This window comes from Sapajus apella, unplaced genomic scaffold, assembly GCF_009761245.1.
Source record: "Sapajus apella isolate SASKATOON/1434 unplaced genomic scaffold, GSC_monkey_1.0 scaffold7, whole genome shotgun sequence".
Classification (NCBI taxonomy): Eukaryota; Metazoa; Chordata; class Mammalia; order Primates; family Cebidae; genus Sapajus; species Sapajus apella.
In genome coordinates, this window is record NW_022436947.1 from 152,055 (window position 1) to 160,742 (window position 8,688).

An 8,688-nucleotide genomic window follows, 5' to 3' on the forward strand; every position below is an offset into this window, starting at 1 on the left:
GCAAACCTCAGGACCTTTTCTCCCTGAGCTAAGGTAAACAATATTGTCCCTCATAACCCTGGTCTCAAAAACTTTGCAGGGAAGATAAGTCCGGAGCCTAGAGCTGCTTTTCCACAGACAACTGAACTACCTTCAAACAGATGTGTTTTTAGGGACAGCAGACAGAAGGAGCTGAATCCAGGAGTTTCCTTCCCTGAAATGCCCCAATAGAGGCACGGTCCTCCACCTTCCCTGGAACAGAAGGGCTTTCATCTGTCTATCTGGAGCCATCTCCTCTCCCGTTTATGCCCAGAACTGCTTTCCCACCCCATGGAGTGCCCCGTACCTAACTATAGCCCCTGAATCTACCAGGTGTTCCCGAGGAGACAACAAACCCAATCGCTTCACACTCTTCTGATTTTCTCCATCTCACAGGGGGAGGAGCTGGATCACCATGAAATTTGTCTTCTATTTGGGTGTCCTTGCTGGTATGTACTCAGACTTGTACTCTGTTCTATAAGGCAGAGGTAAATGGATGGGATGAGGCAGAGGCAGGGTGTGTAAAGGGTACGGAAAAAGTCAAAAATAGTGTCATCAGCAGAATTAGGGGGCCTGCCTTTTAGACACCATCGAAAGGCTCTCTGGATAGGCTGAGCCTACTTTTCTGATGTTAAGCTATAGGGTGGGTTAAGGCACTCACACGCCTTGGAGAAGGACTCCCACCGACCCTGATTATTCAAAAAGATGAGCCTCATCGCCATCTGGCTAAGCCCCAATGTGGTCACAAGGACAGAGAACTCATTTTCACCTCTGATATTCATCTATTTCCAAAACTTTAAGGACTCAGAATGCAGGAGACAGAGAAGGTAGAAACAAAAGATCAAATACTAGGGCCCTACCTTCTATAGTCCCTGCCCCACACGGAGTTCTTCTGATGGCAGAATTTGCAGGTGAGGCATTTCCCACCACTCTGACTGCCTAGGTTGTATCACACATTAGCTGTCTGAGATTAGGCAAGTTAATTAATCCTTCTGTGCTTCAGTGTCTTCAAAATGGGGGTACGACTACCTGTGTTATAGAGTTATTGTGAAGATTAAACAAATCTGTGTAAAGCACTTAGCACAGTGCCTGCTATAGAGAGCTCAATGTCTCTTGCCCTTGTTGATCATCTACCCTTTTCTCCTTGGGGCTTCTAACTGTGTGATCACACAGAAGGGTGTGGGGAGGTACAGGCCCAGGCTTGGGGAAGATTAACAGGAGTACCAAGAGCAGCCAAGACAAGAACAGGGCTTCATTTCTGATACTGGAATCAGTCTTCCTATTGTATATTTACAACATACCCTAGAGAATACCCTTTATTCTCTAGGGTATGTTGTAAATAATTCATTCATAAAAACAATACATGCTCATATTACAAAATTTAAATATTTTTAAAGTAGAAAAATAAGCATCATTCATAATCCCACCCCTTCATCAACACATGTTAACACTTTGAGTTTACTCCCAGACTCTCTATATTTTTTGTGTTTAAATGGTTTCTTATTTACTTGTTTTTAGACAAATGGATTATATATACATTGTTCTTTTCCGTTTTAACTTAAATAAGCATTAATATTTTTTTCTGTTTAATATTCTAATTCAATTTTTAATATATATGATGTTCTGTTTTTTCATGTGCTTCATTTCCATGTCCAGCATTACCATCAGACATTTATGTTTCCAATGTCCAGCTGTTATAAACAGGGCTAATATGAGCATACTTGCAATCCTTGTCTATATCTGATTTTTTTCTTTAGAATGGATTCTTGGGGTTGGAATGATTGGGTCACAGGTTATAAACAATTTATTATTCTTGATGCCTATTTCTAAATTGCTTTTCAAGAAGATGGAATCAATTTACTAGCAGTGATGAAAGTTTCTCATTGTACTCTCTTAGATTATCAATATTAAAATTATTACAAATATGAGATAAAATGGCACATCATTTTAATTCACATTTTTATTAGAAAAACATGTCAAATACATTAACATTTCCTGACCATTAACAATTGATAACTGTTTAAGAATCATCCAGATTCCTTTTCAACTAGGAGACTATTATCTTATGTTTTTAATATTTATGTATTAAGAATGTTCATTATTTTCTCAGGGACCTTTTTCTTTGCTGATGCATCTGTTCAGAAAGAAGACCCTGCTCCCTATTTGGTATACCTCAAGTCTCACTTCAACCCCTGTGTGGGCGTCCTCATCAAACCCAGCTGGGTACTGGCCCCAGCTCACTGCTACTTACCGTTGAGTATTTGGGCATCTCCATCCCCAAAACAGCTACTGTTCAGTCTAGATCAGTGGCTCTCAGATAAGGGTAACTTCTCCCCAGGGTACACTTGGCAATGTCTGAAGATATGTTTGGTTGTCACAACCAGGGGGCAGTGCTACTGGCAGCTAATGGGGAGAGGCTAGAGCAAAGATGCTGTTCCACATCCTGCAATGCACAGCACAGTCCCCACAATAAAGACTTGTCCAGCCCAGAATAGCATAGGAACCCTGTGCTTCATGTTATGCCTCCTCAGTCTCTCATAAGTTTTTTTCAAGTATTTTTTTACTGGCAATTTGAATGCATTTTATCAATTAAAGATCTAGCAGGTAACTGATGATGCACTCAAATTGGGTCAACTGAGGTGCATTTTAAAAAGAAACTAATTGTAAAGGTATGGAGCCATTAAAGGGATGATACTAAGAATAGTTCCATACCAGCAGGGTTTGTATTGAGAAAATGCAGTTACCACTCCTAGGCCTAAAAAGGCAAGAGAAGAAAACAATTTCAGAGGAGGCAGGGAGAGATAGAGACAAGGCGAGACCTGTGTGAAGAGACAACCTGATTGGAATCGTAACCCCCAGTCAAGGAACACAGCCACTCTGTGACAAAACCAGAGAGGGATCTGGGAGGGTGAGTACTCCAATCTCACTCTTCTCCCTCCAGTACTTTCTGGTGCTTCCTAGTGGCCAATACAAGGAAGCCAGAGGACAAGAAAGCCCATTGATTAAATCCATATATGTCCCCTTCCAAAGGTGCAGAGCAGAATAGAATAGGGTTGTTAGTGCATCAGCTAGTGAACCAAAGAGGAGACGCCCAGAACTAGGTCATCTCATTCCCTGGTCTTCACCAACATGGAAACTGTCCAGTTAGATAGGTGAGAAAATTACATTTCCTTGAATTGCATCATCTTCCTCTCCTGTACATTAAAGAATACAACATTATAACGTAGTGAAGAGCTCCAGCACTTACTATATCACCGTGAGTGGATTACTCCTATGTGCCTCATTAATTCATGGGCTAAATGGGGATGAAAATAGAATCCACTGGGTAGACTTGTTGTGAGTTAATTGAGATAATCCAGAAAAAGCACTTGACACAGTTCCTGGCACTTTGTAACATTCAGTATCTTGGCCATGATGATGATAGTGATTACTTCCAACCCCTTCTCCCTCCAGAAATCTGAAAGTGATGCTGGGAAATTTCAAGAGCAGAGTCAGAGATGGTACCGAACAGACAATTAACCCCATCCAGATCATCCGCTACTGGAACTACAGTGATAGCGCCCCACAGGATGACCTCATGCTCATCAGGCTGGCTAAGCCTGCCACGCTCAACCCCAAAGTCCAGCCCCTTCCCCTCGCCACCACCAATGTCCGGCCAGGCACTGTCTGTCTACTCTCAGGTTTGGACTGGAGCCAAGAAAACTACGGTAAGTGTGCCTTCCACAGCAAGTCAGGTCATCAGTTGTCCTTTAAGAGGAAGATCCATGTCCTCATAGCTATGAGAAGAGAGGAGGAAAGGAGAATGAGAGGAGACCTAATGGAGATGCTACACGAGTGGCCTGGCAATCAGAGACCTGCCCAGAGGAACAAAGCTCCTCCTTTCCCGGGTGTCTAATGCCCCACGGCCTCTGCAGGGCTTTGGCAGCTAGAGCCACCAGGCCATCTGACTCTGCACAGAGGCCCAGCCATTCCTGATTGTCAGAGGCACAATCACATGACAAAGTAGGACCATTCATATGTGTGGTCCTACTTCTCCTACTTGCTCATTTCACATGTGAAGGACCCCTCTGAGAATTGACGCAGGTCATTTAGTCCTCCAAGACAGGCCACCGATAAAAAATAAACTACCTCGAAGAGACGTAAAGCCTGTTTCAAAATCCTTGAGATTAGCTCACAACCATGCTCTTGATGAGGTCTCCCCTTTTCCTCATTCCTTATTTTCTTTAAACACACACAAAAAGACACAAGTTGAAATAGAGGCTGATGGTTAGAAGGACTAAATCACAACTGTCAGCAGGATGTTTTATGTTATCCCCACCTCTCTCAGGCCGACACCCTGACCTGCGGCAGAACCTGGAGGCCCCCGTGATGTCTGATAAAGAATGCCAGAAAACAGAACAAGGAAAAAGCCACAGGAACTCCTTATGTGTGAAATTTGTGAAAGTATTCAGCCGAATTTTTGGGGTAATCTTCTCTCTCTATTCAGCTTTCATTTATTTGCATATGCTCAGTTAACTATTTACATTTTTTTTTTTTTGAGACGGAGTTTCACTCTGTTGCCCAGGCTGGAGTGCAATGGCGTGATCTTGGCTCACTGCAACCTCTGCCTCCTGGGTTCAAGTGATTCTCCTGCCTCAGCCTCCCGAGTAGCTGGGACTACAGGCATGTGCCATTACGCCCAGCTAATTTTTGTATTTTTAGTAGAGACAGGGTTTCACCATGTTGGCCAGGATGGTCTCTATCTGTTGACCTCGTGATCCATCTGCCTTGGCCCCCCAAAATGCTGGGATTACAGGTGTGAGCTACTGTGCCCAGCCAACAATTTACTCTTAACGTAACAATTTTTTTGATTTGTAAATAATTTGAGAATTTTATAAAGCTGCTGCCAAGTCAGTACTGTTTCTTCAGTAATGGGCTTCCCTTAAAGTGTCTTTATTCATTAAAGGGTATAGTAAAGTACGTCCAGTTAAACACACCATTTGCTAGGTGTTCATTCTCATAACTACAAGTAAAATTGTGAAAACACCCATTTTTTTAAAAAAAATCAGACTTCACAAATAGAAAATGCCTTCACCACTTCAAAAACATGGAGTTTGATGTATTTTACACGTGACTTCTAGAGAGGCTGTTCTCTGACTTTCTCAAGGTCACACAAAGCTAATTATAGCAAAGTGAAAAAAAAAAAGGGCTCAAGCTTTCTGTCCCCTGATTCAGTGCTCTTGTTGTGAGTCCAGCATATGCCTGCAGACAGGGCTCAGCCAAGCGGGACACCAAGGCTCCCGTGAGAAGATCTGACACACTCACTCTCTCTCTCACACTCTTCATCTCTGCATGATCTCTGGTAGGAGGTGGCCGTTGCTACTGTCATCTGCAAAGACAAGCTGCAGGGGATCGAGGTTGGGCACTTCATGGGCGGGGACGTCGGCATCTACACCAATGTTTACAAATATGTATCCTGGATTCAGAACACTGCTAAGGACAAGTGAGACCCTACTTCTTCCTCTGCATTCCACTGGCTCTGCCATGGACTGTACAAGCAGAGAATTTTCCCTCAATTCAAAATAAAATCTCCAAATAAAAATTTGGGAATGTAGCATACCAGTAGCCCATGTTTTCTTGTTTGTGTCTCTGTATCCTACAATGATGAGAAGAACCAAGATCAAATCATGAAATGAGCATTTACTACACTGTCCTGGATTGCATTCATTATCTCATTTAATGCTCATAACAAAGCTTTGAGGTTATCTTTTGTTCCAACTTTACACATGAAAAAATTAAGGCTAAAAGAGGTTACTTAACATTGCCTCTAGCTGGTAGACATCAGAGCCTGAAATGGAACCCAAAATTGCCATATTCTAAATCCCTTGCTATTAGTCTCAGTGTTATGGGGGAGTCTACGGCATCACAATAGATGTTGGCTATGTATTTGCCTCCCTCTCTTTCCACTCAAAGGGCTTGAAGCTCTCACTTGTGGCTAAGATCTTGGGTACTGGGCTAAGCTTCCCTAAGAAAAGTCATGCCTCATCTCAGTGCTACATAAATTGCAGTACGTTTAGAGAGAGAGTTAGTGGAAGAGTAGAAAGTAAAAAACAAAACTTCAGAACAAGGTCAACAATCATAAATCAAGTCCAAAAGGGAGTTTGGCAGCTTGGTAAAAGGTGAAGATGTCATCTAGATCCAAAGAAGATATGGTCCCAGGCAGTAGTGCAGCTTGAAAGGCAGAGACGGCTGAGATGAGGTGAAGGACAGAAATTGGGCTTAGCCCCAGACCATGGTCCTGAAATAGCCAGGAAAGCAGGCACCAGTCCTATGCTTGAGAAGCTGGTAAAGCTCTGCTATAGTCTGAATGTTTATGTCCCCCCTAAATTTGTAAGTTGAAACCTAATCCCCAAAGTAATGGTATTTGGAGGTGGGGCCTTTGAGAGGTGATTAGTTCATGTAGGCAGAACCCTCACAAATGGGATTAATGCCCTCATAAAAGAGAGCCAGAGGGCTCACGTCCCCCTTTTGCCAAGTGAGGTTACCGCAAGAGACAGAAGTCTATGAACCAGGAAGTGAACTTTATCATACACCAAATCTGCTGGTACCTTGATCCTGAAATTCCCAGGCTCTAGAACTGTGAGAAATAAATTTTTGTTGTTTATAAGCTTCACACAGTCAACAGTATTGTCATAGGTGATAGAGTAATTCCAGATATCCAAAAGACAGGGACATGTAGGACAAGAATGAGTAAAGCAGCCTCCCCGCAGGTGAAGATTCAAGAAAAAACTTCACATTATCCTTGGAGTCATATTTTCTACTCTTACGGTTTAAAATACAATCTATACTTTAATGGACTTTGTAGTAGGCAGAATAATGGCCCTGCAAAGGGACCACACTCTAATCTCATGCATATAGTATAATCAGATTTAACTATGGTTCTGAACTTCGAAATTGGCAGATTATCCTAGATTTTCTGGTGAATCCAATGTCACCAAATAGAGGCATGGTGGATCACAAGGTCAGGAGTTTGAGACCAGACTGGTCAATATAGTGAAACCCATCTCTACTAAAAATACAAAAAAAAAAAAAAAAATAGCCAGGTGTTGGCACATGCCTGTAATCCCAGCTACTCAGGAGGCTGAAGTAGGAGAATTGCTTGAACCTGGGAGGCAGAGGTTGCAGCGAGCCAAGATCGCACTATTGCACTCCAGCCTGGGCAACAAAGTGAAACTCCATCTCAAACAAAAAAAAAGTGAAAAAGGAAAGCAGAAGATGTTGCTGGGGAGATGTAACAACAGAACAAGAGGCAGGAGAGATTCAAATCATGAGAAGACACTGACCAGCTATTGCAGGCTTTGAAAAAAATAGAAAGGGAACCTGCAAGGCAAAGAATGTGAGCAGCCCCTAGAAGCTGGGAAGGGCTCTCAACTGAAGCTGGGAAGGGCTCTCACCTGACACTGGCAAGGAACTGGTGGATCACAGCTGTACAGAATTCTGCAACCAATCTGCATGAACAAGGAAATAGACTCTCCAGAAAGGTGCATAACTCTGTTGACACCTTGATTTTAGTCAGTAAAATCTTTGCCCAACTTCTCTGACCCACAGTGCTGTAAGATAATACATTTGTGTTGCTTTAGGCTACCTGTAGTAATTTGTTACAGCAGCCATAGAAAACACACTTTTAAATTCACATATCCAAAAACAGCTACTAGTACTTTTTATAATGAAATGTTAAAACCTTCAATGGCTCCCAGTTTTCCTGAGAATAAATTCGAAATTCTAGGCTTAGAATGGTAAACTTAGAACTCTAAACTTATAATGGTATCTAGACTTTCTTGAGACTTCCCATACACCCCTTCCCATTACACCCCCCTCCAAAAAAAGTATTTTTCAATAAACATTCTGCCACTTGGAATTGTTTTCTGACTCCGTGAAATGCAAATTTGGGTACAAAAGAATGTCAGAGAAAAATATAAGGAAGAGGCCAATACCCTCTCTTTAAGTTGGTAACCTGGTCAAGACCCAAACATAACACAGCCAGCTCCATTTAAAAAACAACAGGCTAGGCACAATGGCACACACCTGTAATCCCAGCAATTTGGGAGGTGGAGGCAGGTGGATTCCTTGAGCTCGGGAGTTTGAGACCAGCCTGGACAACACGGCAAAACCCTGTCTCTACAAAAAAATTTTTTTTAATTAGCCAGATGTGGTGGTGTGTGTCTGTGGTCCCAGCTACTTGGGAGGCTGAGGTGGGAGGATCACCTGAACCCAGTAGGTCAAGGCTGCAGTGAGCCGTGATCACACCACTGTACTCCAGCCTCGGTGACAGAGTGAGACCCTGCCTCAAAAACAACGACCACCACCAACATTTTTCAGCTGAAATTAAATCTTCAAGTATTGAAATCATGTCCCAGGCAATGGGAGCTATTTCCTCTTTTCCCAATTGCCTATAATTTAGGCAAAAGCAAATCATACCAATTACTATTCAATTAACTCCTCTAGTTTGTCTTCTCTCCCCAGTTAGGGTGCTGTTCTCCAGGCATAGTGACCAGCAACATGGGCTTCGAGGCTGAAGTATCAAGAGGATACTTTGCCTGACTGTGGTGGATACTCCCCCAATGTCTCTTGCCCTCTACTCCTCCTTTCACTCCTGGCTCCTACATCTGAGGTTGTACTGTGCTCTTTCCT

The 8,688-nt window shown here is 42.7% G+C and overlaps 1 protein-coding gene across 1 annotated transcript; it reads left to right on the forward strand.

Moving 5' to 3' along the window:
- The first annotated feature begins 433 nt into the window (after positions 1-433).
- Positions 434-5,614, forward strand: PRSS37 (serine protease 37). The gene is made up of 5 exons (XM_032275775.1): positions 434-467; positions 2,129-2,270; positions 3,472-3,725; positions 4,346-4,482; positions 5,364-5,614. The coding sequence occupies exons 1-5, from the start codon at positions 434-436 to the stop codon at positions 5,502-5,504; spliced, it is 708 nt and encodes a 235-aa protein (XP_032131666.1). The 3' UTR covers positions 5,505-5,614.
- The last annotated feature ends 3,074 nt before the right edge of the window (positions 5,615-8,688 follow it).